Source organism: Leucoraja erinacea, chromosome 8, assembly GCF_028641065.1.
Source record: "Leucoraja erinacea ecotype New England chromosome 8, Leri_hhj_1, whole genome shotgun sequence".
Lineage (NCBI taxonomy): Eukaryota > Metazoa > Chordata > Chondrichthyes > Rajiformes > Rajidae > Leucoraja > Leucoraja erinaceus.
The window spans coordinates 46718702-46744889 of record NC_073384.1 but is presented as its reverse complement, the minus strand read 5'-3'; the positions used below and the strand labels follow the sequence as shown (position 1 = coordinate 46744889).

The window sequence follows — 26188 nt, the reverse complement described above, 5'->3', positions numbered from 1 at the left end:
TATCTTTTAAACCTCAGAGTTTTTCATGGTTTAATATATGTTATACAGCTTACTTTGCATGCATTTGTAAATTTAAATTTTTATTTAAGAGAATAATTTTATCTAAAAAAATTCCTGACTTGACATTTTATGGACATTGGATAGAAAATGAGAAATACTGATGTTATATTAATGTGAAGCTTCTATTTGTCTGCATAACATTGTACTTGTTACATTTTGTTGATGGAGTTAATACTTTGATTTGCCTTCCTTTTAAGATCCCTTTTGACTTCAAATGCTGAGAAAGAATCAATTGCAATGTTTGGGAGAAATCTTCGACAGCTTCTTTTGATTAATCCTGTTCGTGGACGGGTTCTAATGGGAATTGATCCTGGCTTTAGGCACGGCTGTAAACTATCAATCATTTCAGCTACCAGTATGTACAAATCTTATTTCTTTGGAAGTATTTGGAATTCTGCCAACATGAATACTTTCTGTGCAGTTCAAAATGAGTTATACATTTCAATATGCACAAGGACTGACTGTTTATTTGTTGCCTTTATTATTTATATATATATATATATATATATTTCACACACACGCGCGCACACACCAACACACACACGCGCGCACACACCAACACACACACGCGCGCACACACCAACACACACACGCACGCACACACCAACACGAGCGCACACACCAACACGCGCGCACACACCAACACGCGCGCGCACACACCAACACGCGCGCGCACACACCAACTCGCGCGCGCACACACCAACACTCACGCGCACACACACCAACACGCGCGCACACACCAACACACGCGCGCACACACCAACACACACGCACACACACGCGCACACACACCCACGCGCGCGCGCACACCCACACCCACACGCGCGCACACACCCACACCCACACGCGCGCACACACCCACACCCACACGCGCACACACCCCCACACCCACACGCGCGCGCACACCCCCACCCCACACGCGCGCGCACCCCCACACCCACGCGCGCGCACCCCCACACACACGCGCACACCCCCACACACACACACGCGCGCACACCCCCACACTCACACGCGCGCACACACACACCCCCACACACACACACACACACCCACACACACACACACACACACACACACACATAAATAACATAATATTTATTATAGATAGATAGATAGATAATGCAAAAACTAAAAATCTTTTTCGAATGTTGAAATATCATTCTCAAAAGGCAACAAATAAACCCTTATGCATATTGACATTTAAGCAACACTCTTATCCCATATCTTTAAATTGTTTTCTATGGATTTAATTTGCTTATTTAACAGCTCCATGTTGGAGATCCCTGATCTATGCAAAAATCCAATAAAGAAATATCAATGGAAGCAAAATGCCCCCAAATCATATTTTACATAGTATAGTAAAGATATTTGGATAATTACAGCCCAACTTTTTTTTTCATGGTGACAACTTGAAGTAAGTTTCAAAGCTTCAACGTTAGAATACTCTGGTTTCCAAGATACGTTGATCTCTGTGGGTTATGGCAAATAACGTATTGACATAGAATATTTGATTATGTATGTAATCGTATTCAGTGAGTGCTTTGATATCTTGTTAACCCTCATGCTTTTTTTTCCAGGCCAGATTCTTTACACTGATGTTTTATACCTATTTGGTCAAGGGGCACATAATGCAGCTGAAAGGTTAAGGCATCTACTTCATAAGTACAGGTATGATTACTTCATAAATATGGTTATATCTTGCACCTGCTTTTGGATTACCTAGTTGTACACTTTGATTGCCAAGTCATTAAGTAATTAAAGGTTTTTGGCAGAGTAAGTCATTCTTGGAAGCTGTCATCAACAATGCCATTTGGTGATAGCCTGTTCACCAATGCATAGTTTGTGTTTCACAAGGACCACGTGCCCCGAGACCTCATTACACCCTTGATCCAAATATGGATTAAAGAACTGAATACTGGAGGTGATGATTATTAGATTACGATTTATATGATTTCAAGAAGCTTGCTGTTGTAGAGATTAATTAAATGGAGCCAAAAGGAATGCCACAAAGGATATGAACCATTTTATATAAAATACTTTGCTTAATTTGTGTTAAACTCTGTGTTAAAATACTTTGTATAAAATACAAGTGAATTGCAGTTCTGTGATGAGCCTAATATTTAGAGTGCAAGTTAAGTTAATGGAGAGAAGCTCATTCCCTATAAAATTATGTCCAGGTATTGGACTTTGAAATCTAAGTAGATTCACCACGACAGAAGTGCAGGTTTTCAGAGAAAGAAATCAAAACACCCAATTAATCCTTCACAGTAACTAATAATACTGCAAATTAATGATTTGTTGAGAGTTCTTCTGGAGGGACAACCTACAGTAAAGAATATACATTGGTGAATATACATGTAATTGTGATGTGATTCTTTTTTAGTATGTATAAAATAAAACAAATTTATGTGAAATGTTCAGTATAAAATTTGTTGGTAGATTTCAGTATTTATTTTAGATCCCAACAATCCAGTCTCGTACATTATACATTAATTCACAAGATTGCAGAAATTCAAGGATAAAATCAAGCACAAACTTCTGAATTGAATCCAGCAACAAGGAATAATCAGTTAAATGGCCTTGTGCTTTTTCTCAAGAGCATGCTTGCTTCTCAAGAGCAGATTAAATAAAACAAATAAAATGGATGCGAATAGAAAAATAATTGAACAAGAGACTCATTATCCACTGATATTTAAATATGTCAACCTAAAAATGGAATTTGCTTCATACTTGCGACTTAGTTTTATGTAATCAATACATGCAATAAACTAGTTGGGTTACTATTCCCCAAAATATTGCCATGCCTTGGTTTTGCTTTCAAGAAAACAAAGTGGAAACACCAAACTGCAATCACAAAATTGGACTTTTCAACAAGGTAGCTGTTAATTTGGAAAATAAAAAAGGGCATGTAAGATGTCATCTTGTTAAGTGGAAAGGTAAATCAATAATTTGCTGCTATGAATCTTTCCATGCAGATGTTTTAAGTTTATTTTCTCCGGTAAATTAAAAATAAAGCAGATTTTTCTTTATTTTAATTCAATTTTTAAATTGAACTTTTATTCTTTTTCTTTAGTTGTACAACCATAGTTATTGGAAATGGAACTGCCTGCAGGGAAACGGAGTCTTTCTTTGCTGACTTGCTAAACCGGAAATATTTTGCTCCTCTAGATGTTGTCTACTGGTAAGTCCTGTTCAGCAGCTTCGTAATAGAGTCATAGTTGTAAAGCACAGAAACAAGAGCCCTTTTGCCTACACCATCCATGTTTCGCTTACTACCCATCTCCACTGTTTCCGATTGCCTCCATTGAGTCTATATCCTCTGTGCCTTACCTATTTATGTTTCTTTCCAAATGTCTCAAAGATAGTGATTGTATCTGACTCGAACAACTCTTCTGCCTTCAAGATCCAGGTGTGCGCGCGTCCTTTAATGCTGTTAGTAACTCCTATCTTTCACTTTAAATCTACACCCTCTTGATTTTGTCCCACCATGGGAAAATATTTCTGACCATCTACCCTATCTATGCCTCATAATTCCATCAGGTCACCCCTCGGCTTTCTTTGCTTCAGTAAAAACAAGCCAAGCCAATCGAATCTCTCCACAAAACTAAAGTCCTCTCATCCAGGAATCTCCTCTGCACTCTGTTGCACAATTATATTGTTTATTGCTAGAATTGAAGTGTTTTATTCAAAGTAAAGTTGGTTGACAGTATTTGCAAGTAAAAATTGAACCGATGAAAATGATTATGACTTATGGTAAGAAAACCTTCAATTCATCATATGACATTAAAATGATGGCAAGAGGTTGCTTATGGATGGGAAATCGTAATAGGAGATATTAATGTTGTTTCAGACTGGAAGTATTAAATGATCTATTTTGGGGAAAATTGATCACAGATGACAGAAATAACTTCTATGTTCTGAGCTGCTTGTTTTCCTGCAGGCTGTTAAAGCCAGCAGTTCAGCTGGCTGCAGTGTATAGAAATGGACAATGTGGATTTCAGTCATATGCTTCATGCTAAGATATGTTTTGGTGTAGCCCACAGCATACCTTTCAAACTGTAATGTTTTTTTTAATATTCAGTATAATGACAATCAAAAACCCATCCGTGTGTAAACCCATGAATTTCCAAGTAATCAATTTTGTAGTTTATTATTAACCATGTATAGCTTTTATTTAAATACTTTGCACTTACGGAGAACAGAAACATAATCATTTAAAAAAAAACGACAACAAACTAAAGGAATTATTAGGAGAATTATTAAAAGGTTGGGTCAAAGAACTGAAGTTGTTGGAAAGATTAAATGTTGAAATTTCAAAGCTTGAACCCTTGAGATCCAAGTGCATGCATCAAAGATGGCGCAAAGGAGTCTGAGTGATTAGTTTAAAGAATGTATAGTTCTTGGAAACATGTGGGACTTGATGAAGTTGCAGAAATTGGGAGTGTCCAGAAATTTTCTGAATAAGACAGAGTTTTAAACTGTAGACGTTGATCCAGGAGTTATGGATAAACAGGGGAGTGGATTAGGGGCATGTTGGCAGAAACTCAAAGGATTCCAGGCTTGTAGAATTTGAGCCATGTACCATGGGAGGTTTATGGATTGTGTTTGGAAATGGCAAAAGCACGGATGGGGATTTTTGTACTAAACACATTACAATGTGCGTTAGAGATTTCACAAGGCATTTTTTTCTAGTTGCTTGGTTCTCCAAAATCCTTCACGGGTTTGAAAAATTGTACAGATATTTATTTGATTGATAACAATCCACCTGTTAAACACTACATTTTAATTAATGAAATTCCGTTAATTTGAAAACCATATCACTAAACAAAATGGTTGGAAAACAATGTGTATTAGTGTCTGGAAGTAGTCAATTCCTGTTCAATATTTCTAGTTGATTTCTAGTACTTCTAGGGATAAAAAAAAAAAAATGAATGCAAGGACTAGAAAGCTGAAAGAAAACAGTTCTGGAAATACTCCGCAGATGAAGCTCAGCAGAATACTCAATATCTGTGGAGAGCAAAACCAAATTAACGTTTCAGGTCAAATATCTTTCATCAATACTTTGTCAAGCACCATGCTTTTATTTCACTTTATTCTTAGCAAAGGCAGAAATGCTTCCTTTTTATTAACTTTGTTCCTAAATAAATTGTAAAAGTAAAATGTATTCAATGTTTTAGTTTTTCTTCAACCCCTTTCATTTTAGTTATGTTTTTATGTTGTATGGCTTATAAATGTTGGCTACAAAAAGAAATACCATTCACGTAATATGTTAAACAAAATAAAAATAAAACTAGAAAAGCATAAGAAACAAATGTGAAAATTGCAACCAATTATTAAAATGAAAGCAAATAATTCATGTTTATAAATACCATCTGGTCTTTATTTGACCTTAATCTTAAATGAGAAATAAATATTTTTTGCAACGTGTTATAGTAATGGGCATTTCAATGCTTTTTTTTAAATGATTCCTAGTCCAACATTAATAACGTCAGTATTTTTTCCATTGTTTCTCTTCTGGACCCTTTGTTACTGACTGAAATTTGTGTTGGACTTCTTCCCATCCCAATGTCATGAGGTTTTTTGTAACAAATCTTTATCCATTGCCAGACATACAGATTTTGGCTGTTTTCTATTAACTTGATCTATTCAAGCCAAGAGTCTAGTGTATTTTAACTGAAGCAGATGTCTCGCATAACCATATGGATTCATTGTTTTTATTCAGTAAAACTAATCATGGGTTCTAAAGTGTGTATAGAACTCTTGCGAATGTTCATTTTTAAACATTGTCAAATTCAAGTTAGATTTAAAGTTCAGAGATATGTTCACTTTGTTTCACGACTTCAACAGATTTCAGCAGCCCTTGTCAATGGCTGAGCTGCAAATTTATAAAACTGGTAACTTTTAGGAAGTGTACGCAATTTATACATTTACATTTTGTTATATGTCACTTCCGGCTAGGTGTATTTTTTTCGTTAATTTGTCATCAGTTGTGTGCTGCATGGTTAACTCGTGGGTTCCCCTTCCTGAAGTCAACAATCTTGATCTTGCTAATGCTGAGTGTAAGATTTTTGTTCTGGCACTATGCAACGATGTTGGTCTCCCTCCTGTTTTCTGACTCGTCATTACCCGTTGTTTGTTCAATGACAGTGGTATCACCTGCAAATGTAAAATTGCTACAGTCATAATAATAATAATAAATTTTATTTATGGGCGCCTTTCAAGAGTCTCAAGAACACCTTACAAAAATTTAGCAGGTAGAGGAAAAACGTGTAAGGGGAATGAAATAAATAGTAGAGACATGACTAGTACACAAAGTAAAGACCGAATTCAATACAAAACACAATATGAGGCAATTAATGCACAGATGAAAAGGGAGGGGGACGTGGGGCTAAGGATAGGCAGAGGTGAAGAGATGGGTCTTGACGCGGGACTGGAAGATGGTGAGGGACACAGAATTGCGGATCAGTTGGGGGAGGGAGTTCCAGAGCCTGGGAGCTGCCCTGGAGAAGGCTCTGTCCCCAAAACTGCGGAGGTTGGACTTGTGGATGGAGAGGAGACCGGCTGATGTGGATCTGAGGGACCGTGAGGGTTGGTAGGGGGAGAGGAGGTCAGTAAGATATGGGGGGGGGGTGCAGATGGTGGAGGGCTTTGTAGGTGAGGATCAGGATTTTGTAGTTGATCTGGTGGGAGATGGGAAGCCAGTGAAGTTGTTTGAGGACTGGAGTGATGTGATGCCAGGATTTGGTGTGGGTAATGAGTCGGGCGGCTGTGTTCTGGACCAGTTGGAGTCGGTTGATGTAGGTGGAGCTGATGCCAAGGAGAAGGGAGTTGCAGTAGTCCAGTCGGGAGGAGATGAAGGCATGGATGAGTCTTTCAGCAACGGGAGGTGTGAGAGAGGGTCTGAGTTTGGCGACGTTGCGGAGATGAAAGAAGGAGGTTTTAATGGCATGGCGGATGTGAGGCTCAAGGGAGAGGGTGGAATCAAAGATCACGCCAAGGTTGCGGGCCTGGGGAGATGGGGAGACAGTGGTGCCGTCGATGGTGAGAGTGGGGTTATTGATTTTGCTGAGTGTGGCTTTGGAGCCTATGAGGAGGAATTCTGTCTTATCGCTGTTGAGTTTGAGGAAATTATGTTGCATCCAGGTTTTTATAGCTGACAAACAGGAGTTGTCATGGGAGAGAGCGGGGGGGGGGATTGTGGGGAGATTTGGTGCAGAGGTAGATCTGGGTGTCATCAGCGTAACAGTGGAAGTCCAGGTTGAAGTGGCGGAGTATCTGACCAAGGGGGAGGATGTAGATGATGAAGAGGAGGAGGCCGAGTACGGAGCCTTGGGAAACGCCTTGAGTGACTGTGGCTGTAGCAGAGGTGTGGTTGTGGAGAGAGGTGAAGTGGGATCTGTTGGAAAGGTAGGAACGGAGCCAGCTGAGTGCAGAGCCTTCAATGCCGAGGTCTTTGAGTCTGGTGAGCAGAATGTTATGGTTCACTGTATCGAAGGCTGCGCTCAGGTCGAGGAGGATGAGGATGTTGATGGAACCAGTGTCAGCAGAGGTAAGGAGGTCGTTGAGGACTTTGAGGAGAGCAGTTTCTGTGCTATAGAGGGGGCGAAAGCCAGATTGGAGGGGTTCAAGTAGGTTATACGCAAGGAGGTGGGAATGAAGTTGTGACGCAACGATACGCTCCAGTGTTTTTGAAAGAAAGGGGAGGTTTGAGATTGGGCGGTAGTTAATGAGAGAGGAGGGATCAAGACCAGGTTTCTTTAAGATTGGTGTAACAGCAGCTGTTTTGAAAGTGGAGGGGACATATTTGAAAGCGGACCCTTCCTTAGACACTTGATTTAGGTTTGCTGTTGAGGAAGTTCGAGATCCAGCTGCATAGGGAGGAGTAGAGACCCAGCTCTCTACCTTTGACGATTAATTTGGAAGTGATGATGGATGTTTCACATTGAACTGCAGTCGATGATATGTGTTCCAGATGCCAAAGTGGTGCGGAATAGATTAGAGAGCCAGTGAGATCACAACCACTGTTGATATGTTGTGGCAATAAACAAATTAACGGGGCTCCCAGTCATTGCTGGGGCAGGAGTTTATTTGCAGCATAACCAACCTCTTGAAGCACTTCATCACAATGGATGTGAATGCCACGCGCCGGTCGTCATTGAGGCATTGCTTCTCTTGGGCATCGGAATAATGGTTTACCATTTTCGCAGAAGTGGAGACCTTGGACCATGGTAGCATGAGATTGAAGATATTCTCAAACTCCAGCCAGTTAGTTCTCGCAGGCTTTAAGAATGTGGCCACAGTCATCATCAGGACCAAAAGCTTTCAGAGGTTCACAGTCAACGGACCTTCGGACTTCAGCCTTGGAGCCAAATCACAGGGCCGTCACTCAGGGCTATGGAAGCTGTGTCATCATTGATACATTTTGAAACATCATTTCGATGCTTTCCATTTCGATACATCATTGTCCTCCGTTTGGTTGACAATAAAGTATGTTTCACTCAATCATAGAATTGAGCTCGTCCTGGTGTGATGCGTGCCGTCACGAGGTATACTGTTTCACCTTGTATGAATTGATGATGTGTAAGCCCTGCCATAGGTTGCCAAGCATCAGTTTAGTCCAGAAATGTCTATTTGCATTGTTGATTACTTTCTGGAGGTCATAGGTAGACTTCTTGGGTGACTCTGGATAACCTGAGTTGAAAGCTGCAGATCTGATAGTCAATGGATTACAAATCTCCTGATTCATCCAAAGGTTCTGGTAACGAGACACTCGCACTGCCTTGGTTGAAACATTTTCCTCTGCACATTACCTTATGAAGTTCGTTACAACTGTGGCATATTTGTTCGTCTGTTTCTGAGTCCTTTACCCAGTCTAGCGAGACCAAGCAGTCACAAAATTGTTCCTTTGCCTCCCTTGACCAGCCAATCCTCTCTGCCAGAGATGCACTGTTTTGTTGCTGTCTGTACACAGGAAGAGGGTGGGCGAGAGATGGAGCAATAGGCGTCTCTGGTGCCTAATCCTCTTCTACTGCAGGAGATGCGCTGATGGTAGTTTTGGAAGTGTTTTCTTCATGCTTGCCTTGTTGAATTACTCAGCAACGATGGAGAAGGTGTATGGGGCTACTCTAAGTAAATCAAGCAATTGCTCTAAGTAAACGTTATTTTTCTGCAATTCACTTTTCTGTCCTGTGCGCAAGTAATATGCAGTTCTTTTGTTCATCCTACAATTTATGTAGAGCCTTAAATGTCTGATCTCTTTTTCCTAGACAGCTCGTATTTGAATCTTAAGCTTCATCCAGCAGCAATTTTAATATTTTTGGAACTGCATTTTGCTAGAATATTTTATGACTAGAGGATCTGAGCTATAAGGAGAGGTCGAGTAGAAACCTATTCCTTGGAGCCAGGAGGATGATGGGTGATCTTATATAGGTGTATAAGATCATGCAAGGAATAGATCGGGCAGATGCACAGAGTCTCTTGGCCAGAGTATGTGATTTGAGGACCAAAGGAAATATGTTTAAGGTGAATGGGAAAAGATTTAATAGGAATCTAATGGCTAACTTTTTTGCACAAAGGGTGGTGGGTGTATGGAACAAGCTGCCAGAGGAGGTAGTTGAGGCTGGGACTATCACAACATTTAAGAAACAGACTGATACATGCATAGGACAGGTTTGGAGGGTGATGGACCAAACGTAGGCGTGTAGCTGATGTTGGCTAGTGTGGACAAGTTGGGCCGAAGGGCATGTGTTTCACACTGATTCACCCTATAACTCTATGATGTCCTCCCTCATCCTTCTAAACTCCAGCGAGTACAAGCCCAGTGCCGTCAAACGCTCACCATATGTAAATCCAATCATTCCTGGGATCATTCTCGTAAACCTCCATTAGATCTTTTCCAAGGCCAGCGATCCTTTCTCAGATATGGGGCCCAAAATTGCTCACAATACTCCTGATGCAGTCTGACCAGTGCCTTATAAAGCCTCAGCATTACATCCCTGTTTTTGTGTTTGAGCCTTCTCGAAATAAATGCTAGCATTGCATTAGCCTTCCTTACTACCGATTCGACTTGCAAATTAACATTTTGGGAATTCAGCACTACGAGTCCCTTTGCACTCCGATTTCTGAATTCTTCCCCTCTTTAATTCTTTAGATATTTAGTTCCTTGTTTTGTTTATAGATTTAAGGAAGTGAGCTAATGGTTAAAATGAACTGAAACCTAACAAATTTGTCTTATTAAAAGGAGGAAAGGTATAGGTTATCTATAATTTGAATTAAATTTGCATTGGTACTTATTAAGAAATTGGCAAACCATATATTTACATCTTGCGATCATCCACACACCTTCATATCTATCACTGTTCTCTGTCCACCTAAATTAGTTTAGTTAAGTTGGCATCTAATTCCTTGACAACACATTTTAACATGCTTATTTTTAAATACCTGTTTTGTCTGACTGTACCCATATACTTTTTCATGTTACATTTGCCTTTTTTTTTCTGCATAACTGTGTTAGTGCTGAGCTGCACATTTTGATAATTAACCCTCAAGGATGCAGGACTGAAACGACAATCAAGTTGCAGTAATTAATTGACACTCATATTATTTACTTGATTGGCACATTCAATTTCTTTTCAAACAGCATTAATCTGTATTTCATCAGGAACTGTAACTTTAGATGTGGCCTTGGGACTTGGATTACTCAGAGTTCCCTTTACTATTATTAATGTACTGTGAAAGAAGTACACGGAAAAGTCAACATCAAAGCCATTTTTATAAGGAAGTGGCTGTTGTGATTTCCTTGGTATTAAAAGTTGCCTGTCAAATGATTCAGCTGTTATACTTCTTTTCACAAACCCTTGAAACAGAATTAATTGCAACTGTTCCTGGGATCTCTGTAGCTTTGGAAACCTGATAAAGTGGTTAGGGGAAATGATGTGCACGTTAAGGATGTATCTTGCAGTTGGAGTTATACGTGTTAAATTGCTGATCACATTTTGGTTTTAGTATCAGCCCAAATTCATAGTTCTTAAAGTGGAATCTGAATCAGTTGACAATTGAGAAAGAGGTCGTCTTATGTACTTTCTTTACCTTATTTCCAATGCTTTCAGATAATGAACATTAAAGACACTTTCAAGTACTGCTGTTTCCTTATTCAAATACATGAACAACTGAGATAATTTGTTAAAAATGGATTCCAAAAAACGCATTATGCGTATAAAGTGATATTGGTAAAACATAAAATAGTTCTCTTTATTTTTGCGATAATCTCCCTTAATCATAATTTTGCGGCAGGCGGTGTAATGTGCTTTTATCAACTACCAATATTTGGATCAAAAGAGATGATCCTGACAGGCCACGGGGGCTTGATGACAATGAGGATGAGGTTGAATGGTTCAAGGTTCAGACCTGCATAATTCAACCAGAGGCAATAAGAAGAAAGAATGAGATACTTGTATTCTGTGCATTATCTAATCAGCTGTCAGTCTTGGTTGTAGAAATGCGATGTATTTGTTATGTAGCATGCAGCTATATTTAACAAACAATTGTGTAAAATCTGAGTTACTTTGGGATCTAATTTTAAATCCATAGAAACTGCAATTGTCCATCCAAAAATTATTCTAAGACTGGTTTCAAAAAATTTTGATCTCTAAAATGAAGTACCCTTGCACGTTCAAAATCCCATTTGAAGATTATTTGGCTATTTATAAGTACGAATGTTTTCCTTTGATAACTTGAACTACACTTCCAATCCTTGGCTCTTAAGTCAAAATGGGACCAGAGGTATTCTCTCTGACCTGATTGAAACAGTTTGTTAAAGTATCTATGTGTATTTTATTCAGGTTTTGCATTTGTTTTTGTAGAATACATTTGTTTTTGAAGTGAACAGTATCTAGAACGGAATGGCTTTAAAACGTCTTGGGCTGGATTTGCTTTTGTCAGAAAAGATCACAGCTAATTAAACAGTATTCAATGTTCTGTTTTCAACTCTTGAAACAGATGCAGCTTATCCCTGCTTGCAGCAAGATCTAAAAAAATAAATAGGCATTGGCTGTAACATTTGCACAATACGTTCAGAAACACTGATAATATCCCAAGGGATGCCATTGGCCGGAAACTTAATTGGACCAACTACACAAACTATAGAAGACCTAGTCAAAGAGCTGGTAGCTCAAGAAACCTCAACATCTTTCATCTCAATTCCTTTCAACATCTGGAGCGCAGTGAATAATCTCCATTTGTCTTGAGTTAATGCATTCCAACAACACTTAAGAAGCACAACATTAGCCAAACTAATACAGAACCGTTTGACTCTTCTACCAGACCACTGTTGAGTGAATCATATACCATAAGCAAACTCCACTAAAATTAATTGCCAAAGCTACTTCAATAGCGTTCTATGGTCTGATAGGACAAGGCTTTCAGGTGCATGGAAATACTGTAATCAACTGGTCTCCTTCAACTCACACTCCATACTGACATTCATTGCTGTTGGCTCAATTTTGAAATCTCTTTACAACAGTGTGGTGAAAATACCTTCAGAAGGATTCCCACAGTTTACCACTCATGCAATGGGAATTAGAGATGGGCAGCAAACTTGTGCTCTGCCAGTGAAGCCGACAGCCCAGAAATAATTATAACAAAATAATGCCACCTGTTTGTGTAGGAAGGACCTGCAGATGCTGGTTTACACAGAAGATACACACAAAATGGAGTAACTCAGCGGGACAGGCAGGATCTTTGGAGAAAAGGAATGGGTGACGTTTCGGGTCGACAGTGAATGGCGGTGATGGCTTGAAGGGCTGAATGAGAATAAGGGGTAATCCATTTAGAACGGAGATGAGGAAACACTTTTTCACACAGAGTTGTGAGTGTCGAATTCTCTGCCTCAGAGGGCAATGGAGGCTGGTTCTCTGGATACCTTCAAGAGAGAGCTAGATAGGGTTCTTGAAGATAGCGGAGTCAGTGGATATGGGGAGACGGCAGGAACGGGGTACTGATTGTGGATGATCTGCCATGATCACATTGAATGGCAGTACTCGCTTGAAGGGCCGTATGGCCTTCTCCTGAACCTATTGTCTATTACCTCCACCTCCATGCCTTTTTCTATGCGAAGGAATCCTCACCACCCAGTGATGACCCTTTCACCCATCTTCATCAGACCCCCTCTTGGACACCCCCTGACAGCCTTCTATCCTCTTTAAACCTTTTTAATTGGTGTATCTGCAGTGGAGAGAGTAAGCAGTTTAATTTAATGGTTATTGACGTCTCTGATAACCTGACCAGGACCTGGCACATCAATAAGATCACAAAATAGACACACCAGCCCTTCTACTTTAAAGAAATTTGATATGTCACCCAATATTCCAGCAATCCTCTACACGTGTACTGTGGAAAGTATCATGTGTGGTTGCATTATTGTCTATTATGACAACTCCAATGCACTGGAATGCAAGAGGTGACATGGTAGTGGTATCAGCCTGGCCATCGCAAACACAACCCTTGCCACCATCAAAACCATCTACCTGATCATCAAAGATCCCCATCATCTGGGCCGTGCTCACTTCTCACTGCTGCCACCATGTATGAGGTATAGAAACCTAAGGTTCACACCACCAGGTTCAGGAACAACTACCTACAACTATTAGGTTCTAGAACAAATTTGCACAACCCTAATTTTAATTCAACAACGGAACACGACGGCCCCTCTTTACTACAACGGGCTTGTTCTCTTTTAATTTATGTTTCACACTAATGTCTTTTTGTTTTTACAGTCTGTTTTTCATTTTACTGTTTGTGGAATTCATGTGTCCTTTGTGTATGATTTATACATAATTTGTGTTTTTGTTTGTTTGGCCGAGTCTACCTGCCTGTGATGCTGCTTGCAACAATCTCATGCTACCAGTAACTCACTGTACGTGCATATGGCCATAAACTTGACTTGAAGATAGACACAAAATGCTGGAGTAACTCAGCGGGATAGGCAGCATCTCTGAATAGAAGTCTGAAAAAGGGTCTCGACCCGAAAGGTCACCTATTCTTCTGAAGTCTGAAGAAGGGTCTCAACCCGAAATGTCACCCATTCCTTCTATTCAGAGATGTTGCCTGTCCTGCTGAGTTACTCGAGCATTTTGTCTATCTTCAGTGTAAACCAGCATCTGCAGTTCCTTCCTACACAAACTTGACTTGATTTGAATCTTAACTTGGATTAACTGTGACTCTCAAAAGGATGAAAATGATAAACTAATGAGAAGTATGAAGCTAACAGATCCTGTGTGTACTTTAATGTAGGTGCCTGAGCGTGACAGAAGATTTGGCTTCAGAACTTAAAAGTATCTGAAGGCTGTCTGCCTGCCTTTCAATTAAATGAGAGTTGCATGTTCAAGATAAGTTGACAAGACAAACAGGGCCGCGATTCAAAGCGTCACCTATTGTTGTTTACCAGAAATGCTGCCTGGTGGGCTGAGTTACTCCAGCACCTTGTGTCTTTTTATCTAAATCCATAGTTGGCTGCAACCTAACAATGACAGATTTGGATTACTTCATTGTAAAACACATCAGGATGCAATGCAATTCCTTGTTTGCATGCAGCTCAGAATACACAGCACACACTATAGAGCAACAAATACAATGCCAAATTCAATTCATAAGTTATAGGAGCAGAATTAGGGTATTCGCTCATCAAGTCTATTCTGCCATTCAATCATGGCTGATGCATCTTTCCCACTCAACCCCATTCTCCTGCCTTCTCCCCATAACCCCTGACACCCATACTAATCAATTTGTAGCATTTCACACAAATCGCTGAAGTGCAGTAATGGAATAACGGAGTGAGGTAGAGTTAAGAGTAAGAACACGTGACAACACCTCCAGTTCGTCACTAATTAAAACTATGATCAATTCTGAGTTCATTTTTCCAAATCACATGTCCATTCTACTTTAAACCCAATTTTTCAGTTGTTACTTTCAGTGTAGAATATTTTTTGCAGATCTCTTAACAGAGTTTGCTTTTAGAGTCTATTGATATAAATTCAAGGGTCCATGCAAATCGCCTTCACCTCAAGGCTCCAAAGGTGCCATACTTTGTTTCTGCTACGTTTTGGTGACTTAGAATGTGCATTTCTCCTGGGGATGAATCCACAGTACCAGCTTTGTTCTGATAATAACATCTGGCACTGGATTGATGTAACAGATTATGAGGTTTGCTCTTTTCAGATATGCACTCTGATAGCAGCTAGAGTATAGCTCTGACATTGCCACACGCTGATGTCTGTTCTCGTGCCTTCTAGCTGCAAGGGTGAAGTTAAACCTTTTTGACACCTGCCATTTGGACCCCTTTCTCAACAAAAAATGTCATCAGTTTCAGACAGGATGATGAGAGAAATCTGAGCGTTCATTCCTTGATGGATTTTGTAAAGGCTAGGCTGTTAGATTAATAAATACATTCATTGTGTTGTCACAGAATTATTGTTTGTTGTATTAATTAAGTAAAAGTTAGAAAGTTGTGAATTGGTAATCGGATTGTTTTAATCTTCGGTTGCAGTTGATATGACTAAAGTTCTTGTTTTTACATAATTATAAGAAGCCCTTTCAAACAATACGTGTTTGCCATGTTGGTATGATGGGTGGCATGTGCTTTTAAAATTAGTCAAGTAGCATGAACAACACTGAATTTTTCAGTTCTTTTTCTGCTGTTCCTAGGCTCCTTCCCATGCTAGGAGGGGCAGGTAAAACAATGGTCCAACAAGACGTAGGGACTTGAAATTGTGGCCACAGGTTTAGGGTCAACAAAATCTACAACCAAAAAATCTACTAATAAGCATTTTAGTAAAAACACATGGTTTGAAATATTGTCGGCTGTAATAGAGGAAAGTGTAAGGAATCTTAAGAAATATGACATGGATCAAACCTCCCTCTATCCATCGCCCCTCTCAATCTCTCCTGTCTGGCTCGCTTTCTCCCCCCCCCCCCCCCCCCCCCCCCCCCCCACACCATCCATCTCCCCCCTCCCCATCTTCCCTCCCCTCCCCACCGTCTGCCTCCTCTTTCCCCCCTCCCCATCTTTCCTCCCCTCCCCATCTTGTCTGCCCTCCCCACCGTCTGCCCCTGCCCGCCCTACGCCCCCGCTCGCCCTCCGCACTTTGTCATTAATATCACTAAAGAAAGCATTGGGGATTTAAACCAGGCAAATCTGCATGGATTTAAATATTACCGGCTGTCATAAAGAAAAGTGTAAGGAATCTAAAGAAATATGTCTACATTTTCCAGCTAGGTGCAAGACCAGCAGGGTCTAGATGAGCAATGCAGTTTGTGAGGAAATTGTTTGAGCAATGTGAACTAGAAAGTTTATGAACCAGAACGCATGATGGCTTTCATAATATCAATGATGACATGGATCGAACCTCCCTCTATCCATTTGTGGAACCATCTCCAAGGACCTTAAATGGGAGGCCACCATTGACTCCACAATGAAAAAGGCCCAACAGAGGATGTACTTCCTGCAGCAGCTGAGAAAACACAATCTGCCACAGGCGATGATGGTCCAGTTTTATACCGCCTCCATAGAGACTGTCCTCATCTTCTCCATCATGGTCTGGTTTGGCTCGGCCACCAAGCACGACATCCGGAGGCTGAAGCGCATCGTTCGATCAGCCGAGAAGGTTGCTGGCTGCAACATTCTACCCCATCGATCAGTTGTTTTCCACGAGCAGTAGCTCTACTCAACAACCAAAAGTCTGCAGCCTCCTTTTGCTCTGGTATTTATTTTGTTCTTCACATGTTTAAATTATAATGTTTTATTTTTAATTGTCTACTATATCATGTTGTTGCTTGCGAGCAAAACATCAAGGCAAATTCCTTGTATGTATACATATTTGGCTAATAAGATTTATTCAATTCAATTCAAGATTCCAAGAGAAATGAACAATGTATGTGCCGAGATGTTGTTTCCTTAATCTGGAGAGTCTCGGGTTCAGAGCTTGTCCATCTACGACTGATGTGGAGACGTTTTGCTGATATTGTAGACGTGAAGTATTTTATTATTTGAAAGGACTGTGGATGTTCTATCATTTTGTGTTCAAAGCTGAAATCTACAATTTTTGGGGATTAAATGGGAAAGAGGACATGATGCACTGGACCAGTGATCTTGTTGGATGTCGGAAGTATTTTGAGGGCCTAAATGCTTAATCCTGATTTTATTGATTACGTCGTTATACAATAGAAAATCATTTGTGCTTATTGTGTAAATAAAGAAGAATGGAAGAGGTTCAGGCAGCAAAATCACCAGTACATATCAGATAAGCTGAATAACCTGTTGCTATATGGTTTGACTTAAAATAAGATTATAGCTAGTTTTCAAGACTTGTTAATTATGTGCAGTTGCAGATATTACTTTAATAAATCTGTACAATATTAAAAGTTAATTTATTTAGATTTTATTTCCTCAGATATGAAATTAATACTCCATACTTGCAATTTGAGGAGCTGCAAATGAGAATGAGAAAGATTCTATATATTACTTTGGTTATCATAAATCCTTTTATATTTGCATTTATGTCAATGGTTGAACATAAAAGGCTACAGAATATGAAGTTGTTTTATGTCAGAGGAAACGTTGCTGGAGGCCAGCCACCAAATTATCTTATCCAGTTTGCTTTCATGGAAAACAGTTTGCTGTATCCTTCTATCGTTGCAATCAGGCCCATGTTTTGATGTAGTATCTTTCTCCCCTCCACAAGGTACATAGAAACATAGAAATTAGGTGCAGGAGTAGACCATTCGGCTCTTTGAGCCTGCACCGCCATTCAATATAATCATGGCTGATCATCCAACTCAGTATCCTGTACCTGCCTTCTCTCCATACCCCCTGATCCCTTTAGCCCCAAGGGCCACATCTATCTCCCTCTTAAATATAGACAATGAACTGGCCTCAACTACCTTCTGTGGCAGAGAATTCCAAAGATTCACCACTCTCTGTGTGAAAAATTTTTTTTTTCATCTCGGTCATAAAAGATTTCCCCCTTATCCTTAAACTGTGACCCCTTGTTCTGGACTTCCGCAACATCGGGAACAATCTTCCTGCATCTAGCCTGTCCAACCCCTTAAGAATTTTGTACGTTTCTATAAGATTCCCCCCTCAGTCTTCTAAATTCTGGCGAGTACAAGCCGAGTCTATCCAGTCTTTCTTAATATGAAAGTTCTGACATCCCAGGAATCAGTCTGGTGAGCCTTCTCTGTATGCCCTCTACGGCAAGAATGTGTTTTCTCAGATTTGGAGACCAAAACTGTACGCAATACTCCAGGTGTGGTATCACCAAGACCCTGTACAACTGCAGTAGAACCTCCCTGCTCCTATACTCAAATCCTTTTGCTATGAATGCTAACATACCATTCGATTTTTTCACTGCCTGCTGCACCTGCATGCCTACTTTCAATGACTGGTGTACCGTGATACCCAGGTCTCATTGCATCTCCCCTTTTCCTAATCAGCCACCATTCAGATAATAGCCTACTTTCCTTTTTTTGCCTCCAAAGTGGATAACCTCACATTTATCCACATTATACTGCATCTGCCATGCATTTGCCCACTCAACCAGCCTATCCAAGTGACCTTGCAGCCTCCTTGCATCCTCCACACAGCTAACGCTGCACCCAAGCTTTGTGTCATCCTCAAACTTGCAGATGTTGCATTCAATTCCCTCGTCCAAATCATTTAATATATATTGTAAATAGCTGGGGTCCCAGCACTGAGCCTTGCGGTACCCCACTAGTCACTGCCTGCCATTGTGAAAAGGATCCGTTTACTCCTACTCTTTGTACATCTTCTGGCAATTTGTCCTGTATAATTTGCACGTTGTTCCATTCCTGTTGGCCTCGTTAAAATTTAAAAGTATTTTATTTTTATGCACTTATATAGTATTGCAAGGTGTATTTGTCACATATGTTGATTTCAAGAAAGACTTGCAGAGTGATTGCTCCCTTAGGATCAGAAGTAAGAATGAATGGCAAATATTAACATTTTAGCTCAGAACTATCTCTTAACTAAGTATATATTTGAGATGCAAATATTTATTTGATAGCATTATGAGAAAATGTCATACCAGTCATGATCATTCACAGGGAAATTTGTATTAGATTATTTTTGCATTTATTCTTAACAGCCAATTGTCACTGTTGATCTGCATGAGAAGTATACAAGTAGCACTAAAGCAGCAAGCAAATATAGGTATCAATGTGCACATATCTCAAATTTAATGAATGAATCAAAAAGGTTAATGAAATATTAGGATTATTTCAAATATAACATTTAGGCAAAGTTTATGAAATCTTCAATCATATCTGGGATTTAACTTTTCTTTTTTATTTTCCAACCTTTAAAGAAAGGGAGTTGGCTACAGAAGAGATATAACCAACGCTAACCACAATAATGGCAGGCATTAAATCTGGATGCAGTGTCTATTGCAATGTAAAAGGTATAATAATAAAAAATTATCTCCTTAAATCGGTCTATTTTGGGAGAGAATTTTAGAATTTTACGGGTTATCTATTAATAAAGTATGAAATAGTTTAGTACAATTGAGATTCTGATCTACAATGTATCTATGTGATTGAAGGAATATGTGGATCAGTTTAGTTTAGTGATACATCATGGAAACAGGCCCTTTGGCCCACCCACCAGCATTCACCCTGTACACGAGCACTATCCTACATTCTAGGCACAATTTATTAACTATAGAAGCCAATTAACCTATAAAGCTGCATGTCTTTGGAACGGGGAGAAAACCGGAGCTCCCTGAGAAACAGGTCACAGGAAGAACGTACATACTCTGTACAGCCAACACCTGTATTCTGGATCGCACCCGGGTCTCGGCGCTGAAAGGCAGCAACTCTGCCACTGTGCCTGTTCTTCAAGTACTAATTGTCCCAGCTGCGAAATTGCAACCCAATAACATTCAAATGTCCAGACTCCTGCTTGAATTGGAGGCTGTATAATCAACATCAATACGTGTTATAATATCCTACTCCAATATAGTTTTACACTGTGTGCGGTCTGCTCAGAATTTCTAGGTTAGCGATGACTTAATCAACAATTTTTACTAAGGCCTACTTATCTCTTCCTCAATACATTATCAGAATTTGAAGCGGGAACAAACAAAAAATTCGAATTGAGGAACTGAGAGTGTAACTGGTTAATTTTGATGAGGTGATGGGGGAAATTTACTTAATTTCTTTTCTGACCTCCTCGTGCCTTCTCCAAATTCATCTTGCTCATTTGACTCATTTGCTTGCAGATGAGCTGTTAGTGGAAATTAAATATTTTGTACACTTCAATTATATTTACTTTGTCTTATTGCAGATTAAAGTTTTAGTGCTATCAAAGCTTTGTCTTTTCAATACTCTCAGTGTCTGCTTGTCTCAGTAATAGAACTCTCGCCTCTTTGTCAGAAGGTTGTGTTCATGCTCCAGCCCTGGATATAATGAAGGCTGACATTTCAGTGCAATTCTCACATGAGATGTTAAACCAAGGTCCTATCTGCCTGTTCAGGTGAATGTCAAAGGTGGCACTTTTGAAGGAGTGTGTAGATCTTTTCTGATAGTCTGGCTAACATTTATTCCACAAAAAACATTGTCAAAACAGAATTGATTCCACTTCAAAAGCAATTAATTGGTTACCAAGCACTGTGAGTTGCTATATAAGTGCAAGTCTTAAAGATGTCTGCAGTAATTATCAGATTAAAGTTAAATCTGAGAAAAATGTCCTGAATTTGAATCTTGACATAAGCAGCTAAGAATATTATGTAGCCTCTGAAAGAAAATGCTGGTTCCCTTTTATGAAGTTTTAACTGCAAGAATAAATATTTCAAAGTAGCGAGTGCTATTTAACCAACGGAAAGTATTTTTTTGGATGATCTTGTATATAAACAATCCTATGACATATTCATAATTTGCTGTTTGTATGTAATGTGATTGTGGATTAGCAGAATCCAGAAATCTTTAGCAACAAAACTTAAGTGGCATAGTAAGTCTAAGTCTGGATTTACTGTGTGGACCATTTCAAATAATTTGCAAAAAAAGGAAAACATCTTGGCTCCAGAATATAACTCGGTGTAATGAACTTGAATAATAGCACAGATGTACCCAAAAGCACTTTTGCCAATGTTAAATAGCGGTCTTGAAATTTAATGTAATGAGCCTGAAATAATTATGCAAGTCAGCGAAGAGACAACAATATTAAACAAAAGTAAAAAATTGCTCCCTCATGTTTTATTAAATGACTCATTTCAAATGTTGTGGCAAAGGCTTTTGTGAATTTTAAAAATTATCAACTTTTGGTTAATTCCTTGTAATCAATCACTTGAAGTATAGTCAAATGTAATTATCAACCTAATAAGTGAGTTTGGTATTCCGATTGCGCATGCCCAGGTCTCGGCAATGGTGGTGCTGTGTTGCGTGTGTGCAGGCTTGCGTTTCGTCCGTGGTCGGGGTCAGGCCTGCCTCTCCGGCGCTGCGGGCGCTGTTGAGTTGCTGCTCGGCAGTCTCCGTCCCACCCGGGTGTCCTGTCCCTGTCCGGGGTGGTCCTGGGATGGCGGGGCGGCCCCGGACTTGCAGCCCGGCTCTGCCTTTCCCGCGTATGACTAGATTTAGCATCAGAATTGAGAGAAAAATCTGTGGTGCAACTAAAAGCAACTGTATTGTGCTATTGGAATTCTGTCATCACATGTATGTTTTCAATCAGGAAGCATCTGCTTTCCATTCCAATTTGTTAAATATTTTTATGCTATTATTGTCTTCTTATATGCAGTTATCAGAAGATATGTTATAACATACTTGCAAATTTCCTTACAGATGACTTTATGTGCTGGCACAATGGCCATGGGCACGTGGTTTCTGATTCCCGAACACTAACTTTGTTAGCCCTGTTAGTATGCTTCATCATGGTTGAAGTACTCGATTGAACTTTATAATATGAACCACACTCTGTTCCTGCAGGGTCAGAAAGTTGCCTTTCAACTTTGAGTGAAAGCTTGGTTAGATTCCATCTGCAGCACGTTCACTGAATTAATAAAATTAAGCAGATCCCTGTTTCCCAATGGTTATAAATTTGAGTCTGCCAGATAACTGTTGGTTCATTGCTCGAATAAAGTGTTTTGACATCTGTCTATGATTTGGAGTTGTCCTTTAGCACATTTATTTACTGCCTAATAGTGACATCCAGGGATGGAATCTTCATAATCTATATTCATACCTTTCATCCATTTACTACTTTGAATTGTCTAAATACTCTTGGTTGGTGAGATGTTTTGAGAATTGCTAAACTTTTTTTTTTAATAGTATTTCACCTGTAGATCATCAGTTGTATTAGGATCAACATAGATCAACCTTCTAATTTTGATGGCATTGAATAGGAACCTGCAAAGGATGATTGGACTTTACTTTAGCACCTTAAATATACAGCGTGGAAACGGGTCCTTTGGCCCTCTGAGTCAACATTGACCAGCGATCATCCCGTACATTAGCACTATCCTACAAACTAGGGACTACTTACAAGTTTACAGAATCCAATTAATTTAACCATGCACGTTTTTGGAGTGTGGGAAGTGATTGGAGCACCCAGAGAAAGAGGGTCCCATGCAGTCACTCCACACAGTGATGGAAGGATTGCCAGGGAATGTGGAAGAGGTGGTTACAATTACAACATTCAAAAGACAGGTTCATGAACAGAAACGTTTTGGAGGTACAGGTGCACAATCTTTTATCCAACGATCCAAATAACGAAAACCTGACATTTTTTTCGGTCGAAGAAAGGTCCTTGAAAACGTTCACCGAGGGCGATCTAAATCCCCATTATAAAAGGAATTTAATAACAATATGCTGCTACCTGCCAGTTGTTAAAAAGTTCCCACGGTAGACACGATACACAGTGTAGGCAGCAGCAGATTGTCGCTCCCTTCAGTTTCACCCCACCTACACCCCTCTGGTTTGCCCGGCCATGTGTGTGACCCCTTCCCTCCCCTCTCCAGCTCCCACAGCCAGCAGCAGCCCAGCCCCGTTCCAACTCCAGAGGAAAACTGCAAACTGGCCGGAGACGTCAGGACCACCAGAAGCCGCTCCCCGATGGGCCGCTACGGCGACAAGTGGACTCGGGAGATTGGGATTCTAAGGGAGAGACTGAATAGGTTGGGACTGCTTTCCTTGGAATGAAGGGGCTGAGGGGTGACCTTGTGGAGGTATGTAAAATCATGAGGAGCATAGATAGTGTGGATGGTCACCGTCTTTTTCCAAGGGTGAGTCTAATACTGGAAGCCATAAAATGAGAGGGTCAAGATTTGAAGGGAACACAAGGGGCAGGTTTGTCACACAGAGTGATGGAAGGAATTGCCAGGGAATGTGGAAGAGGTGGTTACAATTACAACATTCAAAAGACAGGTTCATGAACAGAAACGTTTTGGAGGTATATGGATCAAATGCAGGCAAATGGGGCTTGCTCAGGTAGGCATTTTAGTTAGGCCAAAGGGCCTATTTCTGTGCTGAATAACTCCATTACTTGATTTTTTGATTTACCTGGTAGAGTGAACAGAGCTAATTTTATTAAATGGGGGTGTGGAGGGGGGTGGAGGGAGAGGCCGGGGTTACTCGTCCTGAATGTCTTAACCTTTTATCTAGGTGTGTATGTTTTGTTAATGTATTTGCCTAAAGTTTACTTGCATTGAATGACCATCTTGCCTTCAGGCTATTGAATGTCAGAGAATTTATTTTCATAGAACACTTATTCTGTTAAATGTCCTTGGAATAAGCTTTTCTAACATCACTGCAGCATGTTGGGCAAGAGGATTTTGTGACAACAAAATGTCTTGTTGGTCTTCAATAAATCTCAAAATATTTCACTAGCAATATTTTTAATAAAGCCAAAAATATTGCATCTCAGTTCTTAAATGCTTATTCTCGATGGTGGTTGTGATATATTTCACCAAAAGATATCTTTAATTTTAATCAGATCTCAGTTTTTAAAGTTTATTAAATTATAAAAATTGTTTTTTAAAATTGAGTACAAGTAATCAATGTAGAAAGCGGGACATATAGCCATTAGATGGCGATATTGCCACAATAATATAACACTGCTTCTTTCATTTGAAGATTATACATCAATTCTTTCAACTTGAATAGATGCAGGATAAAATAACAAATCATAATAGTCACTCAGGGATGTTAAATACGTCCTTTCACACTTACTCTCTCTTCTCCCATTTACCCAAAGGGCCTTGCAATGGTAAAATATTTAAGGTTCTTGGAACAATATGAATATTTGAAGATCAATTGCATTTAAAATTTAATCCTTTTCCGATTTTGTTTTCATATATAATGCTGTTTTAATCTTAGATTTGTGGAGCTAAATAAATAAAGCATTTTTGGTTTCTAAGTCTTGTTATTTTATTCATTCAACATTTTGCAATTTGTGTTAATTTTTTTTTAAAGAATATTTTGATCCATTAATTGGAACAAAAAGACACCCAGTTATTTATCAAAGTAATTTCATGAGAGAGATTGTGAAGCAAATTATTTTCTTCACTTTATCTTGCCTCTCCTGAAATTGCTGATTCATGTTGGGGAAAATTAAGCATAACTATTTAAGGCAAAATAATATGCATCTGGACAATATATTAGGACATTTCTGGCTTCTGCTACTTACCACATTGATGCATGGTGCTTTTTTTTGCACTGAAGCATCAGCATCGGAGAGAAGAGGTTTAATTTAGTTGCTTGCAGGCCTTAAGAAAGCCATACAGGCAATTTTATGGGGTTTGCTTTGGAAATTAAGGGAAAGTGAATCCATCTAATTGAATGTGTGCTGAGCAACAAAATGAGTGTCTCTGTAATACCATCATACTTCATATGATGCTGATGCAGTACTCTCAGGATGGCCAAGAACATGATAATACTATTGGAGTCTGTAAGGGTGAGGCATGTCTTGTGTTCTAGAGTGGAGTGAATAAGACCTTGTGTTCTATGGTTTTATGGTTTAGAACAATGAATCTTTGTGTTTATTAAATCAAAAATATTTTTTTAAATAACTTTTACAGTATTACCAATGAAGCTGGTGCCTCCATATACAGTGTTAGCCCAGAGGCTGCTAAAGAGATGCCTGACCTGGATCCTAATATCAGAAGTGCAGGTAGGCTAAATTTCAATTCATCATTTATGTAAAACGATGCATTGTATTAATCAAATATTTAGATTGCTGGCTTTTTTTAACATAATTTTTGTCACATGGCTCGAGCACTGCAATCAAAGACCAAAATTCCAATTTGAGCAAAACACAGCGGGCATTGTTTTTCTTCTGAACAATTTGCTAGCAAAACTATACTTTCAGAAATTGGACTTTTAAAATAGTTGTGTCAATGGGCATCATATTCAAATCCTTAACTGTGCTAATGTGCTCCTTTATCAGGAATCACCAAATCATGTCCTAGTTTATCCCCTTTGCCAAACCTTGGCTGATTCTCCAAGGCTTTCTTTGTCTGCGTGCCTCTACTGCTCACTAGATGATTTATTTAAATGACTGAGGAAACGTTAAAGTGCTGCAATATTCACGTCTTGCTAAAAGTTCAAATTAAAAGTTATAAAAGCCTATTTTAATGTTCCATTCTATTTAGTTTACACTATGGTTTAAATACTTCAACTTGTTATAATCAATAGGCCATTTTGTAACTATTCCACATCCTCAGCTACATCACTTCCACATTGTGCAGACGTTTGCTTCGTCATGAGCAGAGGCAGGATTTTGCCATGTGCCTTTTCATGCCTTTTTTGATGATTTCACCAGGATAATGCCTTTTTCACGATTGAGTGCCTAAATTAGCCTTTTTTGCTAAAAGGTTGTGCTATTTTCTCTAGTTGTACCGTGATTACAATGACGTTTTCTATGTTAACACGTTAATATTAATGTTATTATTAACGTGTTAACATAGTATAACTTACGAGAAAACTTCCACCACCGGGGTAAAACCGGGGGCGCCACCATCGGCCATTCATTCGTTCGTGCCGCTGCCCGCTGGTTCAGTCTTCTCCAAGATCTATTTAAGAAAGAACTGCAGATGCTGGAAAATCGAAGGTTGGCAAAAAATGCTGGAGA

General features: G+C 39.5%; 1 protein-coding gene across 2 annotated transcripts in view; it reads left to right on the top strand.

The window, feature by feature from the left end:
- Positions 1-26188, top strand: part of srbd1 (S1 RNA binding domain 1) — a 217844-nt gene that overhangs the window by 44040 nt on the left and 147616 nt on the right. For both annotated transcript variants that reach the window (XM_055639640.1, XM_055639641.1), the window contains exons 13-16: positions 258-415; positions 1638-1728; positions 3134-3241; positions 25137-25228. In XM_055639640.1, the coding sequence (XP_055495615.1) occupies positions 258-415; positions 1638-1728; positions 3134-3241; positions 25137-25228 (449 nt within the window). The remainder of the gene's footprint in view (positions 1-257; positions 416-1637; positions 1729-3133; positions 3242-25136; positions 25229-26188) is intronic.